This window comes from Cuculus canorus, chromosome 2 (genome assembly GCF_017976375.1).
Source record: "Cuculus canorus isolate bCucCan1 chromosome 2, bCucCan1.pri, whole genome shotgun sequence".
NCBI classification, from domain to species: Eukaryota; Metazoa; Chordata; class Aves; order Cuculiformes; family Cuculidae; genus Cuculus; species Cuculus canorus.
Genome location: NC_071402.1, coordinates 119,881,875 through 119,903,674, shown reverse-complemented (window position 1 = coordinate 119,903,674; position 21,800 = coordinate 119,881,875). Strand labels below are relative to the sequence as shown.

Sequence of the window (21,800 nt, the reverse complement as noted above, 5' to 3'; positions counted from 1 at the left end):
ATGTAGGTTTTTAGTTGAAACTTTAGGTCACAATGCACAATTCACAAATGCTTGGGTACCTGCTGCTCTCCTAAGCAGGGAGTCTCTTGGAATAATCACAGGCTCATTCTCTTCTAAGTCACTTTCAGACTTGGATTCATCATCCGACCATGGGTTTCGTTTCTTCACTTTTTTTGCACCCGATTTTGTTGATGATGGTGTTCTTCTTACCCTGTTACCTGCCACAAGTTAAAGCATTTACTACAGTCAGTGTAAAAAATACTTTCATCTCTTCTAATCGTTTATGAAGCATAAATTTTGTGTCATTTTTTATCTTAAAAAGTTCTCCTTTAAGTTGCAAAGTTTCTTCTCCTTTCTTGAAGAAAATTACCAAGGAATTAGTTCACATAGAATCTCACCAGCTGCTGCCAAACAAATTTGTTTTATGACTGAAAAAAAACATAAAAGCCTCTAATTTCAAGTTTTGGCTTCTTTGTAGTCAAACTTCCATTTTTTTAAGGTTGCTGGGATTTTCCAGGAAAAGAACAGTTTTCCTTTATTCAGGGAACACAATCAGGAGCAGTTATTGGAAAAATCCAGGTAACATGTGAAGCAGGGGGACACCCTACTAGGGGGTAACAACACGGCCACTCAATTCAGGGCAAGCTCAGGTTAAGCTGGGCTAATTGGCTCCAGCTCAACACGAACTAGGGGAGATTTGAGTTGCATGTAGACAACTCGGTCATAACTGTATTCAGTTAATCTATTCAGGTTGGATAATCCTCTGAATAATTAAAACCAGATCTTATCTCAGAAGAGTTATTTGCATAACCACTTTTAAATCCCCTTTTTATAAAAAAAAGAAAAAAGTCCCGCATACTTAAACCTTTTCTTTTGCTTTTCGCTTTCTTTTTTGTTGCTGCCCCCCATTACTATGTATTTCCCAAACAGGAATAATAAATTCCTAATAAGAGAGGAAGAAGGAAACTTAACATAGACATTACTTAGTCTGCCAAGTCGTAACATGCATAACTTTTTAAAAGTCAGAATGACTGAATATGTCAATAGGAAAATACTTTCATTTAATCAAGTATTACAATCCCTACTCAGACTGAGGGCGAGTGTCACATCTTTCAACATCAGGGGTCACGCAAACTAGACATTTCAATTTGCACAGAATTAGTATAATTAGATAAAATTAATCTATTTTTCTACTTACAAATGAAAAGCTTTAGACCCCAAGAAAACCTGCATGTAGAAAATGTAAGATACACCACCCTCAGATAAGTAGCTTACACAACAGAAATTTCAGCAGAGTACTTTCAAATGTTTCCATATATCTTTTTAGGGAAGAAAATCAAAGTAAACTGTGATTATTGTGGTACATATCCCTTCTCACTACATGTTGAAAATATATTTAATGCCCAATTTAATATATGTCACTAAGGTTAACTATGACTGTGTAAGTATCTTACCAGGCTCCTTCTTCTCTCTCTTAGGTTTAGGGGTTTTAGCTGCTGTGGCTGATGTATTCAGTGAGTCATCACCACCACCCTCAGCTGGCACACCACTAAATTCTTCATCAAATTCCATTTTTATTGCTAAAGAATCAGTTTCACCCTAAAAATATAAAGAAGTCAGGCAAAACATAATAAATTACACCTTTATATTTCACGACAGAACCAGAATAGTTTTGCAAAAGATGATAAACAATAGTAGACTGGTATATTAAATTTGTTGAACAGTCTTGGAAAGAAGAAATTTCAATAAAAGCACCTAAACAATAAGTAGTCGCAAGAGGTTTGCAAATGTAAAAGAAATCCAGTATCAACTTCTTTATGCATTATGTCAGTAAAGCAGTTTAAATGCAGCATTAATGAGTTCTAGTGATTTGAATTTATACTACTCAAGTAGAAAAATACAGCATTTAAATAATAAATAGCCTAACTATACCAATAGTTTTGATATACCTTTTTCTTTTTCAGCAGCTTCTTACTGGCATCAGCTTTCATTGCAGATGTTATCTGTGGAACTATTCTTCGGCCAAACGGTGATGGCATGGTCTCTTCTAATTGAAGTTTCTTCATCTTGGGTTTGCCGACTTTTCCTTTTATTGGTTTGCCAACCATGCCAGCCAAAATATCTTCTCTTTCCTGTGCTTCTACTTTCTAACAAACAAGAGACGGGGGAGGAAGAACACATTCTTTCTTAATGAGGACAAAGTGAGACATGACGATTTTTTAAGATTCATCTCCTTGTAACATGGAGCGTAAGACTTCCCTTAATTCTCACTTGAATTGTAACACACTTTCCAGAAATGAGAAACCAACCACTTAACCTTGGTAAATTCTTCATTACCCTTTACAGTTAAAAACTATACTTTTGTTCAAGATTAAATAAATATGAACTTCTGGACCCTGCTAGACTGAAAATCTTTCTTTTACTTAGTTCTTATTTCTCATGTGTGCAGGCAGGTACTAGTGTAACTTTTCATTATTTCAGCTTTCAATTTAAGCAGCTAGTTTCTAAAGTCATTTTTAAGAACCATTTTCCAGTCCTTTCATCAGCATTTTTTACAGTATGAACATACAGCTGAAATACAGACATCCAAACACAACTTTTCCAATTGTAGCTGTACCACAAACACACTGAGAAATAAAAGAAATGTGCTATTTGTGTTACCCTGTGCCACTTCAAAAGATTACATCAGCTCTTTTCAGGCAACATTCAAAGCTGAGGCTCAGCAAGACACCCACCAACAGGATTTTACCTTTTCCAGAGCGCCTGATGAGGCAAAGAGCCCTTCATATGGTACTTATGGTCTACACAGTTTGTTCCTACATCTACAGCTTAGTATTTAACAATACTTGTTGCCTTACAGCCAATTAGATCACATAAAACTACTATAATTATTACTATTACCAGTTACTACTCCCCGAGTTGTGCGTCATCTGAAAACAAATTATCTGCTGGTCATTTTTCTTTTACCATCAGTGATTTGGAAAAAATATTAAATTGTATGGATGCAAGAGACAATCCCTGAGAAAAACAACTAATAACACAAATACCCGATATTGATTTCCACTTATTTGGGGGTCTATCTGCTTTTAATCCAAGATGGGGTATTTTTTTATTATTTTGCTTAAATTTTAATCATTGTAATTAATTAATGCTTTTAATAAAATAAATTTAAACTTAATAGTTTTTAGAAAGATAGGTAAAATGAAACATACTTCAAGCTCTTCAACGAAGGCTGCTAAATCTTCTTTCCAGAGATCTGAAGAAGATTTCCTTTTAAGGTCATTTAGTTCTCTCTCCTAAAACATGAAAGTAGTATAAAGAATGTAAGTTACTAAGTTATGACTAAAGGAATTACTATTGAAACAGAACATTCACAATCAGACACATCAGTAATTACTATATCATTTCAGAGCAAGCCTTCCATGGTGTACCAACCTTGGAATCTCTCTGCTTAATTAACTCTTCTACTTTCTCTTTCGTGAGCGACCACAGAGACATGTTCAAGATATAATTAAAGTCAGGGCCAGAAGTTGAGCCAGAAGCAGAGGAAGCATCATCATTTGCGTTTTGCGGGTCCTCCTCTTCTGCTGCCTAAAGTGCAATATTCACAATTACAAGCATTAATAATCTGAGCTCTATGCATGAACTGTAATGCTGCTCCAAAGCACCATCACGGACTAGTAAGGCGCACCCTCATAGATTCAATAACCTTAACATTTTTCTGGGCCTTTCCAAAAGGCTGTGTTGATATGACCATCCATAGCTGGATTATATAATCACTAATTTTACCTTTCCATGGTAAAACATGAAATTAAACTTGTCACATATCTCTTTTGGAACATTAAAAAACAGTCTTGGGTTTTAAAAAAGCAGAAATAAATATAGGTCAAGGTAAAATTTATTGAAGTTCGAAAGTCATAGCTTCATAGTATTCATGTTTCATTACAGAAAATAAATAATTACATTTTGCAATCATGAAAATTAAATAATAAGGGGAAAATCAGTTATGTGCGGGGTAACTGATGCAGTATTTTATATATCAGTCAGAAATTGAGTTGCCAGCTTTGATGTAGGTACGTTAAGAAATTCCATTCTCTGCATTCTCATTTACAGACTTGTATCGCCTAGTTTTCTTCTAAGAATTATACATACATAAAACCAATATTATGTGACAATATTTTTGTAGAAGTGTTATGTATTTTTAAAAATGGAAGCTAATAAGGAGTAATCAATAATCTTTTAAAAGTGTTATATGCGTTATATATAAAGTTAGACTATTAGAAAACAAACAACTGAATAAACTAATGTCATTTAGAACATTAACATCATTAAATATAAGCAGATATTTCAGATTATTACCTTTTCTTGTGCTTCCTTCCAGGCTTTTACTGGATCAGATTCATAACCTCTCTGAACCAACATTTGAATCAAATCCCTCTTTGATCTGTTCTCTACAAGACACACATATCCGGGGAGAGGGCGGCAAGGAGAGGGGGAGAAAAAAAAAGATCAGTGTCATGAAAATAAATGTCTTGCATGCCAAGCATCTACTAGAATAAAATAATTTCCAGATTTTCCCCCCACTGTTATCAATTCTAACTTACATTTACTCACCTATGGTAATTTTTCCTTGTATCTTCTCTAGAACAAAACGAGCTTGATTGTTAAGTTTGGTAGACTCTGCCCCCAGCATTCCCACAAGCCATTCCTTGCGTAAGCTATAATAATGTAATCGCAAATCAAAGAACTCCTTCAGGATGTCCTGCACAGTTTCATACTTCTTTAAACATCCCATATGATCAAATAGCACCTATAAAATACATAATATGCTGCTTGAGAGAGATTGCATGATTCAAACTTGGCTAAACTATTGTGTATGAGTTTATTCCTACTGCACATTTACATGCACCATACAAACAGTAGTATTGGGAAGATTGTGAACTCAAACCTTACTATGGAACTACACAGCACACAGCTGGATAGATTCCATTTTTATTCACAAGTAGATTGACAATGAAATTTATGGTAACATGTTCCAACAGGAAGACTTCTATGTAGAAAAATATGCCTGGATACAGGTGACTGACTAATTTGTCTAAATACTAAAGCACAAGTTCAATAACACCTACTGACTCACAACTATTTAACATAACAGTTGAAAAGTATCTTTAATAATCTTTCAGTTCAGCTGTGAAATTTGCCACTTTTCAGCTGCAAATGCTGCCATCCTTCAAGTTCAAGCACAAAGTAAAACATCATTTTTACATGAAAGGTGTAATCAATCCTGTCTGACATCTGACATATCCATTCTACATATTTATAGGTGAAATGGTCACCCTAGGCGCCCTCTACCGTCAGCTGAAAGAAATAAGCCCCTCTAGAGGGCAATTCATCTACTGAAAACATCTATTTGGGAGTTGGGTGAACCATGATTATTAGCTCTCATAACTTTTTAAGATGCTAGGGCAGATGAATTCCTGCACATACACAGAAAGCTGCCCTTACTATTTACTTCAGCAGGCAGAAAATGCAGGATTAAGTTGCAAAACATTTTGCACTCTGTTAAACATTAATTTGAAGATAGATTCTCACAGAAATTCATAAGACTGTTTAAACTTGTGAGAAATACTATCACTTTGTATATATCACTATTCACTTTTCAAACACAATCTACAAAATGGGTGGAGCAAGGCCTTTTTCCTCTTCCAATTCTATGCTCTTTTAATTAATTTTTAATCTTTTTTTTTCACACAGCTTTTGATTTATACCATAATAGCAACAGTAATGGTACTTTTTCTTTGTGATAATACCTGAAAGTAGTATCTGCCATAAAAAAAAAAACAAAAACAAAAAAATGGTTTTTCAGTCTTTGTAAAGACAGGCTGTTTGGAGTTATCCTAGCAGAAACCATCTTACACTTCAAATCCCTTGACAAATCAAAAATTGACAGACATGTATGTACTCACATTCTTACTCCCACCTTACTACAACCAGAATAAACCATAGGAGTAATTTACATCACAATTACATCTTGAGCAGCTTAAGTAAAGTGTTTTCTATACCTTACAACCTAAAATGGGATTTATGTTGGTGAAAACACTGGATCATTTAACTCCTATTAGAAGAGTAATAGTCCTGCAGAAAGCGCAATTTTGAAAATGTAAGTTGCCTCTATATTAAAACTCAAACCTGATTACAACATGGTAGAAAATTATCTGTGTGATCTACTTTATAGTAACCATTTTTGGTTAGGTGCATAGGAAATATTCAGTTACAGGAAACTAACTACACTGAGCCTGTCTATATGGTTTGAAAGATTCATCAGGACTAAATGGATGATCTGATCAATTCTGACCTAATATCTGTCATGACTACAATTTTCTACTATTCAAACAATTTCAAATACACAGTACACTGTTCAAGACCAAATACCAACGTATACTACAATTACAAGCAACTCTAAGGATTCTGATAGCCAAACATGAAAAAGTTACCATAGAATTACAAGTAAGACTTGTTTGAAGCTTAAAAACTTTGTGCAATCCAGCAGCTTCTGCCTGTGCAAGTTTTTCTTCAGTCATCTTCACAACAAATTTAACAGTTGTATCAGTGTGGTACTCCTTGTAGTCAGAAATTAATGCTGGAGTTTTTTCAGTTCCATTCAACATAGGTTCTAGAACCTGCTCTTTGTACACCTATTAAAAACAGAGTAGCAAAAAACAGAAACACTTCTTAAAATCCCAAATTTCTTAAACCAACTGAACAGCATAAGATTTCAAAGCTTTGTGCATTAAATCTGACACCAGGTATCATTTACAGAACCAGTAAAACCTGCAAAATGCAGGCCAAGACTAGCACAAACGTAAGAGGCATATAACACGGACAGAAAAGTCTACTCAACAAAAAAAAAAGTGTTAAATACTAATTCAGCAGGAGAAGCAGCTATTCTTTGTAGTTAGGACAGTAGATGGCACAAGTAGAAAACCATCTTCTAGAAAGGCACACAAAAGAATGAAATCATGTTCCCGCCCATGTATGTATAATCATCAGAAACACTGTTAAAAAGTTTATTAATTAAATAATTTAATGAGTAACTTTAAATTATTTTGAGGTTTTATGTATGCATATTTCACTGTTACTTACCTGGGTCCACGTCCTTACTGGAAGTTCTGTGATTTCTACTGTGTTCCTGTCCACCACGAATATCTCACCACTGACTACATACTGGTTTTGACCAAGTTCCTGAATGGTTCCTTTGAAGTTTTTGTAGTTTGGGAGCTGAAATTGCAAACCCCAGCAAAATGGTAACAATCTTCACAATAAAATATCAGAAAAATATTTTTTTCCATACTCCACACAGCTATCACCTTATATTGCACTAATCCATCAACCAGCCCATCATGCCTGTGAAAATCCGAAGTCATAGGAAAAATACTATGGAAAAAGCAGACCACAGGCACGCAAGTGACAGAAGCAAGTGTCTTAACATCTACAGAGTACAGATATGATTAAGAAGATGCAGCTGAACCCAGTGAAGTGGTGGGGGTTTTGTTTGTTTGTGGTTCATTTTTTGTTTTGTTTTGTTTCTTTTTTAAAGAAAACTAGAAGCGCAGAGAAGGCATGACAGAAAGCAGTTTAACACCCCAGCCTCGCAATAACTTCACAGAATAGGTGCTACCTTCCCTAACCATTTTTTCATTCTTGTACTGTCTGGCAAAGATAGTGGAACCCATCCAGTTTATAAAGTAAATAATGGCGTGGGGAATTTTTCTTTACAGAACTGACTCCCTCATCCAGCTTACCATGCAGCCACAAACACATACCAGCATACAGAAAGGAGCTACACAGAGGCACAACTGCCTCTTTCAATCACAGTGAAGTTTCAACTGACTATGAGACTACACAGGCGACCTAGGAATCCTAAAGGAAGGGCAATGGATTGCATTAATTAAAAAACAAAAAAACTATTAATTGTTCCCAAGAACTTGGAAAAGGGAATTCACTATGCCATGAAAATTGATACTGCACACTCAGTGAACTGTGATCTAAAAAGAAAAGAAAAGATGTTTCTGCTTCTGTGACTTGGTAAACACAGCAAAGCAGCAATATCCATCAGATGTAAAGGCAAGGTTATGTTATCTGTATGTCATCTCTTGGTTACAGATACTCTGGGTTCACCCAGGTATTCTTCCTGTCCAAACTTTTTCAAGTATAGACTACTCCCAAAACTTCTCAGAAATTTTAGAATAAAGAAACAGAAGCTTGATGCAGTTCAGAAACTGCTAATTTTCTTGAACAGTGACAATAACTTCTCCTATGCTTACAGATAAATAAAAGAGTACAATTCAGACAAAAAAGAGGAAATGTTAAGTTAGGCTGAAGATAAGTCATAGTACCTCAAAAAAGAAAGAGGGGTACAACTATTTACTGTCATGTCATAACTACTCTGTAAGACTTTCAACTGCAAAGGCTTACAGCCAGCAGACTGGAGAAAAAGTCCTCTGAAATAATTGGGAAAATATTAATTGTAATGTTTTCACCTCAAGATGAACTTCCCCAACCTCATCCCAACAGTCAATAAAAGCTCCTACACAAAACTACTGGGACAATCGAACTCACGATGTTCCAATAATCAAGCACTGACATTAATTAATTTTCTAAGTACAAAATAAGGTTTATTTAGCAAATGTATAAGGTATCAGTATATAGTCTTATTTTTACCATTGGGTGGGGATCTAAGCCATCCAGCATTCGTCTGACATTGTTTACAATCTCTCTGGTATCGTAGTTTGGAAGTTTGCAAGCCCATCCGGTACCAATTCCTTCAGCTCCATTTACTAAAACCATAGGAATGATGGGAATATACCATTCAGGCTCTACACGCTGGTTGTCATCATAAAGGAATTTAAGCAAGTTGTCATCCACTGATGGAAAAAGCAGCCTTGCTAAAGGGCTTTAAGAAAAAAAGAAAAAAAAATTGTTTGTCTGGAATCCAGTAAGTAAAGTACATAATGCTTTAACAGTCCATAGGTCCAGATATGATCTATCTGCAGATAGTTTTCATGTCTTCCTTACTCTTTGCCATTCTGAAGATGAAAATACAATGAACCTCCTGGGAAAAGGAAGTTCTTCCCATTGGAAGACTGTGTTCATAACATATGATGTTTGTTTCTTTCACGTTAACACATGTACAGGATACACTTAGTAATTGATGGCATTTACCATCTACAAAAAATATCATTCTTTGAAGCACTCAGTTCAATGAGACAGCAGGTCACCCAGAAATAAAGCAACACAGCATGCAAAGAGTTGCAAAATTCTGTTGCTTAATTGTAGGCATAGCAGCCTCTAAGCACTCTACAGAGGTTTTACTAGTGATTGCTTTTGCTCATCTAGAGCACTGTCCTGGGTGAATATGATTTCTAGCACCTCATGCAAAAAGGAAAATGTACAAAACTAGGTCACTACAGAAAGAACGTCTATGAGAAAAGGAATAACACTGATACATGTACATAGAGCCTGCAATTAGAAGAGAAGAAGAAACTACAAGGAATTTTAGACAAAATATCACACAGAAATTATGAAATAAATGAAGCAACATAACTTGTACTATAATTTACACTAAGAAACACATTCTAACACTGCACGCCAAATTGAATTTCAAAGTATTAGCTGTTAAAAATCAGCATCATTAAATTAGGTCTTCATTATTAATTATGTATGTGTAATTTAGCTTGAGATGAAGAAACTCATCTCAACTTTCAAGTCTATGCTGAGTTGCAGGACTTATCACCAGGTAACAATACATTTTCTATTAAGAAACTGAATAGATTTCACACTGAAGGGGGGAACTGAAAGCTACTTCTACAAGAAGTCACAATTTAAGATCAGTAACTGTTCTGAGTGATACACATTTTCAGGCTTCACCCTTATGATTCGAAGATCAATTCCTTAAAAGCCACAACTCCCACAACATTTCTCTGCATAGAAAATCATGAAAAAAAAATCCATGTGCAAGACCACATTTATAGACATAAAGCAGAATGTGAGCTTCTATCAAAATATTCCAATCCTCCCCATTCCTCTCCCACAAAAAACCCTGTAGTATTGTGAGAGCAATAGTTTGATAACAGGGCTTTACACTTGTGTTTACCTTAACATTGTGAAAATATAGCGAGGGCTGGCAGCATCCTTTCCACCATGAAGCCTGGTACCAAACTGACCGATAGGTTGTAGCAGATTAACATTGTTACTGCCAACAAAGTTCTGAGCCAAGTTGACAATAGTCATCATCAATGCTTGCTGCAAGAAAATAGGTATTCATAGTAATAAGTATGTCCTAATTAGCCAATAAAATATATTGTTAATGCCCAAAGATGGTGTGACTAACCCGAATTCAGTTTCAAAAGGTAGTCTCCCTGAGACAGGAACATTGTAAACCTATTATAAGAGCTGCTGGCAAAACGTAATGCTTCCTCTTCCCGAGCTTATATTTCTTGTTTAAGACAAAAATTGTCCTACTACATAGTTCCTACGTTCCTATGTTTTGAGAATCTAGAATTTACCTAGGTAATCAGTTATCTACTATTTTACCACAACCAACAAACTATTTGGCACACCACTGTGTACAGAAGCTTGGAAAGAATGGAAATAGGCTGGCTTATTAAGCTATATACTGTTTGGTTAATTTTCTTTAAAAGTAGATCTGTGATCAGTAAAATTACAGTCAACAGGCTTGCCATTTCAATACAGTAAATTTAGGTAAGGTTAGTATATCTACCTAATATTTTATATAGGCTAAAAATCTTCACAACTTTACCATCCATCATACTTACCTCGCCATGGTGATAGGCTGACATTTCAGCAACAGATCCAGCCAGCTGAGCAACCTTTACTTCGCGTTTATCATTTCTCTTAAAGCAAGTGAATAAAACTTTGCGCTGCCCTGGTTTTAAACCTATTAAGAAGAATATCCCATTTTCAACACATACATAAGCACGGTTTTGAATAACAAACTTCTTTTGCCTTATTATCATTTTTAATCCCTCAAAAGAAGCCCAAACATTAAATAGAAACAAATTTACACTGTAATACAAATTACTATCTCATTTTTTTAAATAATAATAAAAACATTTTACCAAACATAAAAAGCAACTAGAAAAGTGGAGACTTAACCCTTTCAGTCAATCATGACTATGCAGCATACACTAGTACATAATTCTAAGAAAGAGCAGCTTTAGCCTAAAGGCACAGATTCCACAAGTCAAGTCGTTTCTTTCCTGTCTACTCAGCACAATCTTTTTCCTAAGGATATCAACACAAATCCAGCTGTGACAAATGTAACTGTAGCTTACGTGTATTTTAAAGGACTCTGAAATTTTACTTTATGTGTGAAATTTTCAAAGATTCATTAAAATTCAACAAAAAGACATGTTATTTGTCTCCCTTTAAGATCTTTTAAAGTTTTAAAGAAAGAAGTCAGTCTCTTTGATCTTCTGATTTATTTTTACTGTTTAGGCACACTTCAAGTACAATATCTGTGCAGAAGGGGTTGTATCATTTTTTCTGCATGTTATTTAGAACTGATAACTAGTCCTAAGATTGTGCTTATTGATCTAGTCAGTGTTTTAATTCACACACATTTCTGAAATGCACTAAAACATCGCTACATGTTGCCAATTCTAAACTGGGTGAAACTTAAGAGCAAAAACTGAAAAAAGACACTGAGTCTAATCTCCACATTATTTAAATACATAACATGCGATTTTCTTTGCAATGGGCCTGCATCGTGTTTTCCTACCAAAGATCTGTTGAGTCTAACAGACTTAGAGGATTTCCTTTAGATAAGAGAATCACCAAGGAGCAAAAATGGTAACGAGTAACTATGAAGAGATAGTCAAAACGTTCTTCCTCTATTTTTTCTGAGGCTGGCCACAGCAGCCTGTTATATATCACCTGACAATACTAAAGAACAAAAATCATTGCTAAAGTACTACCTACTGAACAGTTCACATATCCATACCCAGAATGCAGAATTACAGCAAAAGTTGGAAGAAATACTGACTTCAATTATATATAAAATATGCAAAATATTATACGTATAATAATATACATACTACACAAGAACAGTTTATACCATATAGTGTTATGTATAATATATATGTGTAGCACTGACAGCAATTACATGTAATACGCATAATACTATAAAGTGTTACATACACACACACACAAAAATAAATATGTTCCTTTCTCATTTTCTTACACTTATGTAGACACAATCTTGAAGTAATTAAATTCAAATGAGCAAGTATCTACTGCAAACTTGTTCTTCATTCTAAGTTTCAGCAAAATCATTTTGCTGTTTCTGAGAAAGCAGTTGGTACAGTATGTTATAAGGAACAATGACCTTTTGAAACATGCAGCTCTGTAGTGAATCTTCTTCCAGAGCAGAAAACTAGGAAATGCTTGCATAGTGACTACCAGTTAGTTAATCCAAGTACCCAACAATGGGAAGAGCAAGTCTGGAGAAGCTGAAACAGACATTGACGTTGATTCCCTAGAGACACCTAACCCAGTCTCATTCTGCAGCAAAGCTGCAGATCCATTCTTCCACGAAGTTACTATCCCTATCCACCTGTGAACTTTTCTCATCTAAATTATAAAAAGCCCTTGCTGCATGAATATTTTGGTATAGGTTTGTAGGATCAAGAAGGCGGATTGCCTCCACTATAAAAAATATACCAGAAAGTGCATAAATGAGCATTTTTTTTCTGCGCTATGAAACCTCATTGATTTTTTCCATATCTCAGTAACCAAATGCACACTGACAATAATATAAGCAGAAATTCCTGCTCATGCTGTCTGCAGACAATTTTACAAATGAAGCTGTACTGTAGTAAGCTGTTTCTTTTAATGTTCATGTTATTGCAGGGGAAAGTTAGCAAATCTGACTGACAGAACTCTAGCAAGATTACAGGAAGCTAATAACCGCTAAAACACTGCCTGTGGTATAAGACTGAAGGCAGAAAATATTTGCATCTTTATCTGCACTCAGCTGCTGACTTGAATTTTAATTCCTATCAGAACTTAGAAGACTTGTCTTTTCTGACGGTTTGACTAGAAACAAAGCACTTGTATGGTCTAGGGAATAGGTCTGGTTAAGTAAAACGGCTGCACAGCAACAGCTTAAATGTCCTGACAGAAAAAACACGGCAATTCCTTATCGTATCAGTAAGAAACAAAAATATAAAGGTTCTTATATTATCTACTTGAATGCATTGATTTCCATTACAAATCTCAGGTTTAAAACCAAACAATAAAGAGGAATGGTCAAAAAAATTGTAATGAATTATCAGCTTACCATCAACGAGGGAAGGAATAGATCTCTCGTTGTCTGAATTTGAGAAAAGGATCAACTCCTTGTTAATGAAGTCATTGTAAGTCAAATGTTTGGTTGCTGTACCATACAAAAATTGCTGGAAAAAAACCAGACATTTTTCATTCAATAAAAAAACTACACTACATTTAAATCTCATCCACCAGATTTATTACTGTTATTTAGGACTGACCTCAGGAAGGCCATGTAGCCGACGCTGTCGCCTGTCCTCCATGAAGTTTGTTAACCACTCTTTTCGGTCATCAATCTTCTTCTTACTGAAGGCCTGAAAAGATTCCAAGTACACTAAATTATCCATATGTGAATATATGTATGTATGTATGTTAACGTAAATGTATGTTATTTTAGTCAGAATTTTCAGCAAACTGCACGATCTCATCAAGTATCAAATATTATCTTCTTTGGACAAGATAATCTATATAAATACAGTTTCCACTTATGCAGCAGTACAAGCACATGACATTTCAGACATTACTGCATGAGGTTTTTCGAACTAACAGATATCTCACTAATCATAATTTAAATTCATATTAATTTCCCTTTCACATTTAGGCAAGTCTTAGCATTCTTATCTCTCTCTTCACATCAGAGTTGTCCTTTGATACACAGGTTTAAATGTGATGGGATCTTTCTCCAAATAATTTTAAGGTTGAGTTCATTATTTGGACTGAAACATAACCAGGTGTCATCAGGAAAACTAACTGATGGTATTAGAAAAAATACGCCCCTCTTCTTGCCCTCTCCATGCCCTGGAGTTTGGTCTGGCTGCCACAGAATGACAGTAAGCGGTAGCTGCTCCTGAGCGCTTGTCTCTAGTCCTCTTAAGAAAATTGATAACTTGACAAATTGATACTTCATGAAAAGACTAAGCCAGAATTTAGGCCAGCAGACTGAGAGCCTGAGTCTTCATGATGACAAGGTGTCACTTTAAAGCAACAACTTACCACTACAAAAAGACATAGGAAAGTTCTGAAAGACTTTGTCCTGTTAAAGAAACAGAGTCCCCCTCCAGTGAGACTCTTCTCCAGAAGACTAAGACAAGAATACATAACAACTGAATATGTGGTTTAAGCAAAATTTCAACTGCTTTGGGAAAATTTTGCAAGTTGTTGAAGTAGTCTTTTTTCTCAAAGAATGACATAGAGAGACTCCATGGTGTCCTGATTTCAGCCACTTTCCTGCATAAGACAACAGTCACCAGCTCTGTCTTTTTTGAAGGACTAACTGAAGCACTTCAAAAGAGCTCAATGAGTAGTTTCATTTCCTTGGAGATTGTGGAATTACATAATAAACAGTAAACCTTAGTAACTTAACTCTCTGAGAAAGAGACTAAGTGATATCACCCTGTTTTGCATCAGATTGACTTCCTTTGTGAAAAAAACGCAATAATTCACAATGTTGGACATCTGAAGGCTTAAGATTAGGCATTTGTAAAGACATGAGTATGAATCCTTTTTTTTTTTGACTCCTTTCAGTGTGTACATGCTTTTTCTAGACCACTGAAGTGATAAACGACTAAGATCTGGATCAGCACAACAATTATTTTAGTAGAATAAAAAGTTTTTAGAAAAATTATTCTTGAATAGGCTAAAGAGGAACTTTTATCTCTCCACTTAAGACTATTACTCTAAGACTTCCTTTACCAGCAAATGAGATCTTCAGAACACTGAAGAATTTGGTATGTGAAATAACTTTTGCTTGGCTAGATTACAGCTACCATAAGTCCTCATAGGGCCTATAATCTTAAACAACATATGCCCAGAAGTAAACTTGGAGCTGGGATTATAGTTATCAACAGAGAAAATGTGGGCTGGAGTGGAAGTGAAGCTTCTATACTAGTCAGTAGTTGTTCCTGGTATAAAAGAGATGACTAGTTTCATCCTGAACTGACAAACTTGTATTTCAGGCAACAGCGAGGATCAGCTTTAACAGGTTACATGGTCTCAGATGTATATAGAGGTCTATTTGCAGAAACAGAACTTAATTTTAATTGGGGAGTTCATGGGCTTTCCACCAATTGGTTTAGCGTATGTGCAAATTTACAGACTCCTTTTCTATCTAGATGAACACGCTTCTTTGGGATGGGGAGCCATGGGTTACATTTAAGTGCATCATCACACTGATACATCTTCAATGAATAAGTAATTTAGGTGGTCTTATTTGCTCAGAAACAAAATTGCTAAGTAGATACAAAATGTGATTTGTCTGGACCCTGTTGACATATTCAGAATACACTTTTGCACATTCTGCCTTTAAAAGCAAGTCTGAATGTAATGTTTGTTGACATGTACACCACACAAAATTGATCAAAGCTACTAAGCAGAAAGTAGAGCTGATTTTGTACCATGGCTAAAGCTCTTATTCTGAAATTCAAAATCTTTTCCAAAAGCTTTTTTCTCTACTAAAAGTATTTTTTTCCATCACTCCAAAAAAACCCTGTTAGGATTTCCTCATGTGCCATTTCAGTAAACAATGGAAACTAAAACCTATGATATAGAAGCAATTTTATATGTTCTTACCAGTGTAATGGCAGCATCATCTTCAGGACCAGCATATCGAAATAAGATCCGATGTCTTTCCATGTCAGCAAAGTATTCCTTTGCTTCTTTAGCAGTGCTGGTACCCAGACCTGTACAGTAAAAAGACATAGTTACTCCATATTCAAAACTCATGTTTCATTATTTTCCCAATTTTATTTTGCTGGGAATATTATAAAATCATTGGGGAATATACTATTATGAAAACAGCTATGACTAAAACTTCATAGCCCATTTATTATGCATTTTTAGATCCATGACGTTCACTTAGTTGTTTTTAAACAAACCTTTGTAATATTTTATCTTCCATGCTTTATGATTCTCCATATGCTTCTTCCACTCATCAAATTCAGGAATACTATAGAATGAAAGCTCTTGCTTATTTTTGCTTGCCTTTAAAACAAAAAACAGAAAACCTAATCAACATCTCTGTTGCACTGTAAGTAATAAATAAAATCTCATTAATAGAGCCCATACCTTCACAATAGGAGTGATGAATTCCTCAAGAAAACCATGTTTCAACAGTGATGGCCAATTGTGATGAATAAAATTGATCAACAAGCCTTTTATGTGAGATCCATCCTGATCCTAAATTAGAACATTAAAACATGAAGCAATCTTATAAAATACCAGATCCCCAAAATCAGAAAAAAAAATCACTGGCCTGGATACATCTAAACAATGTCTGTTCACAGGAAACAGAGGGGAACAGTTGGTTTTAATTTGGATTCCAAACTGGACCTGGGTATAAAATAGCTACCTGTGAACGGAACCATCCCTGAGCTAATAATAAGCTCTTCCAAGAGCTAATAATAAGCTCTTACAAGACAAGTGCACAATTACAACTCAATGGTTTCTTTGCCTGTGGCATGTTTTCTCTGAGAGCTAGACAGCTCTTCCAGACACCATGGAGCTGAATCTTTGTGGAAGAAAGCCAAGCCTGGCCCACAGTTCTCATTGGTGCCAAGATGCTTGATAGTTCAACTTCTCTGGGAAAATATAACAAAGCTTCACAAACATCCAAGGCATAGAGTTCCCAGACTTCTCAAATCTGAACAACAGATACACTCTTCAATAGATTATCAAAAAATAATTGCCTACCTTCTTGTCTCTCACAGTCTTTCTAGCATTATTACCTCATCTACTGCTCCCTTTTGTCCTTACTTTCACCATATTTTTTAGTTATTTTCACCATATTGCTTATATTTGGTTTTATTATTACTTTAGCATCTCTGCTACTGTGCAGCAAAGTTCAGTTGTTCATTCGGAGTAATGGACACAACATATAGATAAATTATTTCCATCAAGAAACGTCACAGATTAGGGATTCCTTCCAAATGCACCCATATTGTCATAACACGGAGACAGGTGATAATGCAGAAAAACCCCGTAAGTTACCAAACTGAACCAAAACACATTTTAAGAAGGTTTGTATATTAAAACTTCTGAATTTCAACTAACCTGATCTGTCATGATCATAATTTTTCCGTATCTCAAACTTTTCAGAGATTCTGGATCTTCATAGCTTTTCTTGTACTGTAGTCCAACTATTTTGATGATGTTGTTGATTTCTGCATTTTCCATAATCTGTAAAAAAGCGATCTTTGCAGTCAGCATAAAAGCAGAAACTCAGAAATATCCGAATCTTTTTCAGGTGGGCTTTACAGCTACATTTTCAATGCACCCCTACATCAGCTTCTTAACCTTTTTATGCCCAGCCTCCTTGCAGCCTTCACACTCTGTAAGTGTTCTTTCTGTACATGCAGATTCTCAAGACGGCATCACTACCTTTCTCCTCTACACTCAGAGCACTTTGGGTCCAGAAGGAGGCAGAAGGGTGCACATAACAAAAAGTCATCTCACAAAGCTGCCTTCTCTTTCCACCATTTCTATGGGCATCTGCAAGACTTTTATTATAAACAAAGCAAGGATAGCAGAAGAAGTAGTGTGACAGGGTAATGCTGCTACTCCCTCACGCTGGGAGTCAACGAAATCACACGGCAATAGAGAAAATATACAAAATTTCAGGGGGTTTAAGTATTCCTGTAAAATGTTAATATGAGTCATAGCAGAATTTCCTTGCACTTGTGAAGAAATGAACTCTGACATCCCAGCGTTCTTCTACTATACGTATATTTCCAGGCATATCCCAGGCTTTGAAGCAGCTGGTACTTTATGAAATCCCAGCCACAGAATTTGCAAGAAAAAATAAAACCTAAAATATGAAGATGTAATGCTAAAAATAAAAAATAAACAGGAGACATCCATTTGTCAGCTAAAAGGAGAGAACAAGACTACTTACCTGTTTGTGAGAAGCTTCTCGAACGTTGAGAATTTTACCCCTGAGTGGGAACACTCCATACCTGTCTCTACCAATAACACCTAAGCCAGAGACAGCTAAAGATTTGGCAGAGTCTCCTTCTGTTAATATTAATGTGCAGTCCAAGGAATGTTTGCCACCTGCAGTCCAGGAAGAAGTAGAAGCATGGTAAAAGAAATAGAAAGTGACTTTTAAACTCAAATGTTAGAAGCACAATTCAATCAGTCATGACTAGTCTTCGTCCTCTATATCAGTTAATCTAAATAGGCTTAATTTCTGTTCCGGGATGGCCCTCCATACCACTAAAACTACACAATGAGTATCCTTGCCCTAAGCAATACACTATGGATTGCTATGGACAACGAGCAAAACAGGCAAAAAGTGATGCAATGGTGGTGCTCCTTATGTAATGGTCCCCACATTTCTGCACAAAAAAAGAAAAGATGGATTGCTGCTGTATGTTTGCCATTTCATTATTCTAGCTGTAAATTTCTTACACGCATACATAATGTGTGTCTGAGTTATATAGAGGAGTTTCCCACTCTGCATATCTCCTTTCCTCACATTATATTTTCAGAAGTAATTTATTAGAATACATTTTTAGGGGGGTTCTTTTGTTATTGTCCACCAGCTGAAGCAAGGCAACTGCAAGAAACACTTCACAGAAAAGTTCAAAAGATCAGAACATTTGCATTTATTATACATTCTCAGAAATTTCTTGAATCGAAGAAAAGAATATTTACTAATAATGTAATTTTGATTCTGCAAGACAATACATTTTGGTGGCTGTGCGTCCAGTGTCCTCAACAGTGGTATGAGATGTATGTTCTGTTTATTGCAACTGCAATAGTTGAATAGAAGTTCTAAATAATAAGCAGGATCAAAAAAAGGTAATCATCTTTTTTCAAGGGTGCAAATACTCGTTAAGCAGTTTTTCTATTTTATCAAGGCCAAGTGGTAGGAAAGACAGTGAAAAAAAAAATCAAGCTGGTTGCATCTCTCCTACCATTAATCAGATAGTTTTAAATACATTGGAATCATCATAGGTGCTTTAATTTGCCTTTACCTGGTAAGTAAAACCTACCCTGCACTTACTATTAAACAGAATGTACACTCAACATCTTTGGTCTTCTGAATCAGACATATGGCTTAATATAATCTAAATGAGGCAGGTATTCACACTGTATCAAAAGGTATCAATAGCTACCATGCTATCAGCAGGGTGGAATCCAAATACAAAGAAAAACACTAGTCTGCTATTTTATAATATGTGACAGCCAATTTTTTTTTTTTTTTTTCCTAAATGAACTGCAGAAAACACAGATGAATATCATTTAGGTGCACTTTCTTCTGGAATGGATGCAATCATTAGCAATTGATTTCATGGAAATGCAATGTGCCAGGTATTTTCCTGAACACAGCTTTAAAGAACTCAAAGAGAAAACTACATGAACTGGTAGATTCAAAGAATGCTTTAGCAATCTAGCCGCTCCCTTACAATCCTATATTCAAATTCCTGGTTCTTTATTTTTCCTTTCATTTCTACCTCTTCTCCTCCAGCAAGCCATAGAACTACATATACCTCACCAAAATCTCAAGAAAGCAAGAATGACCAGTTACAGGACTCTTTCTTTTCATTAAGGAAGGAAATTTGCGGCAAGAACATCACCGTACAGATACATCTCTCTCCTATTCCTAACTATCTACAACTATTGATTCAAAAATTCAGGGGTACATGGCACACTCAAGAAACCTGTGGTTGCTGGACCTCAGCTACAATTTCACTCCTTGAGTAAAAATAAAATCGAAAAAACACAGGCATAATTAAAAACAGATGAGTCTGTGGCCAGACGCTATTCTCTCCCAGCTGCACTTCACTACTTCAGTCCAACAACTATTGGCACCTGCTATTAGAAGCCAAAAATAAGTCTGTTCCCCCATCTGATTTGGAATATTTATGAAAGTGTAATTCCTAGGATCCTTATCAATATTTATTTGTTCTGAAAGACAACTACATCAAATACAACTACTGTATTTTGCTGCCAGATTACAGATAACCTGTGACACGTGCACATTCTGATGCAATCTCCCTGAAACTATGTTCACGCATCAGTTAAACCTTTTCTCCAGCTTACAGGGAGGTCTGAAATTCATTTGAAAATACTGTTTATTATACAACTATGTAACTCTTCATGATATGCTTAGTCATGTGCACATTAATAGTAAACATTCACATAGCAGATTTGCATTTTTTGGACCTAGAAGTGATCATCAGCTCTCACACTCAGAAGAAGCATGTACAGTCCTTGCTTCACCTGACCCTGAGAATAACCAATCCATTCTATTAAGATCTCAAAGACAGAAAGAAGGAAAGACTGATAGTTCCTACAGTGTTTTCTCTGTGTACTCATTAAAGACTTTTCCTTATGTTAAGAAACATCAAGCTTTCAGTCAGATGCAGCCACAAATTAAAGTTCATTGAGACAAGTTCATAAGAGCAGAGCAATCAACACACACTCTGCCACATTGAAGGAGTCACTCTGTTGTATCGTCTCCTGTCTTCCCTTTCTCAATGAAAGCAGCTTTTTATTGAGATCAGAGATCCTGATTACAGTACTAGCTCAGTTCTTGTGCAGAAAGAGCAAAAAATCTCTATTGATTTTCCAGAGCAAACAGATTATTCACATAGTACCTTCAGTCTTTCAAAGAAAAGACTAAAGAACTTTTTATTAAAGCAGAACCAAAAAACACTATGAAGAATGTGTATCCAAAATAATTTATGTTATTTATGAGCACTAGACTTTATAGCCATAAAACACAGCATTTCTCTAAGCACGTGATCCTCTAAGCAAGAAAAACACCACAAACATGCATCTAACTAAGAAACACTAATTCCACAAGCAAAATACTAGTTAAAGAAAATATCAATACCAACTTTGGAGGCAAAATAAGACATCTGAATAACTGGGAAATTAATGAAATACTGAAGAAAACTCAATAACAAAAATTCATAACCAGAGCCCAAGGAATCAAAAAGAAAGGGAAGAAAATTAAACAAACTAATCTTATCAAGTCATCATTGACTTGAACATTGGAGCACTGTCTTACATGCTTTTACTTACTTAACCCACTCACCTAGTTCTCTGCAATTTCTCTGTCTTTGTTTAATGTAAGGATGTATCAAAAATCAACTGACACTAACACAGAGTGCAACATTTCAAGCTCTTTAGTTACATGTGCCCCTCAAATAATTCAAGAGCAGCTCCACCCCATTGCTACCCCTACAAAGACTGCCAGATGATCCTGGTTCCTATCTGTGCTAGGAAGCAAACTAGCAGAGGTTGCCAGTCTATATTCCCAGACAGGAATCTAAAGGCATTTAAAGTCTCATGAAAAAAAAGTCTCTTGAACCACTCCTTCAGGTCTGTGCATGACATGGTCTACTTCCTACAGCTTGTGACCCTGTAAAGATTATAAAGATTCTGATCTCTTTGTATTAGAAAGTTCAAGCAGACTAGTCACCTCCAAAATAGAATATTGGTAACAC

The 21,800-nt window shown here is 35.6% G+C and overlaps 1 protein-coding gene across 1 annotated transcript in view; it reads right to left on the bottom strand.

The window, feature by feature from the left end:
• Nucleotides 1-21,800, bottom strand: part of TOP2B (DNA topoisomerase II beta) — a 60,591-nt gene that overhangs the window by 7,948 nt on the left and 30,843 nt on the right. The window contains exons 12-30 of the mRNA XM_054059050.1: nucleotides 18,236-18,393; nucleotides 17,395-17,520; nucleotides 16,411-16,521; nucleotides 16,221-16,326; nucleotides 15,916-16,025; nucleotides 13,569-13,661; nucleotides 13,361-13,475; nucleotides 10,836-10,957; nucleotides 10,154-10,302; nucleotides 8,722-8,953; nucleotides 7,144-7,278; nucleotides 6,495-6,695; nucleotides 4,615-4,810; nucleotides 4,360-4,451; nucleotides 3,436-3,591; nucleotides 3,213-3,296; nucleotides 1,950-2,147; nucleotides 1,455-1,599; nucleotides 60-218 (exon numbers count right to left, since the gene is read on the bottom strand). Of these exons, the coding sequence (XP_053915025.1) occupies nucleotides 60-218; nucleotides 1,455-1,599; nucleotides 1,950-2,147; nucleotides 3,213-3,296; nucleotides 3,436-3,591; nucleotides 4,360-4,451; nucleotides 4,615-4,810; nucleotides 6,495-6,695; nucleotides 7,144-7,278; nucleotides 8,722-8,953; nucleotides 10,154-10,302; nucleotides 10,836-10,957; nucleotides 13,361-13,475; nucleotides 13,569-13,661; nucleotides 15,916-16,025; nucleotides 16,221-16,326; nucleotides 16,411-16,521; nucleotides 17,395-17,520; nucleotides 18,236-18,393 (2,688 nt within the window). The remainder of the gene's footprint in view (nucleotides 1-59; nucleotides 219-1,454; nucleotides 1,600-1,949; nucleotides 2,148-3,212; nucleotides 3,297-3,435; nucleotides 3,592-4,359; nucleotides 4,452-4,614; nucleotides 4,811-6,494; nucleotides 6,696-7,143; nucleotides 7,279-8,721; nucleotides 8,954-10,153; nucleotides 10,303-10,835; nucleotides 10,958-13,360; nucleotides 13,476-13,568; nucleotides 13,662-15,915; nucleotides 16,026-16,220; nucleotides 16,327-16,410; nucleotides 16,522-17,394; nucleotides 17,521-18,235; nucleotides 18,394-21,800) is intronic.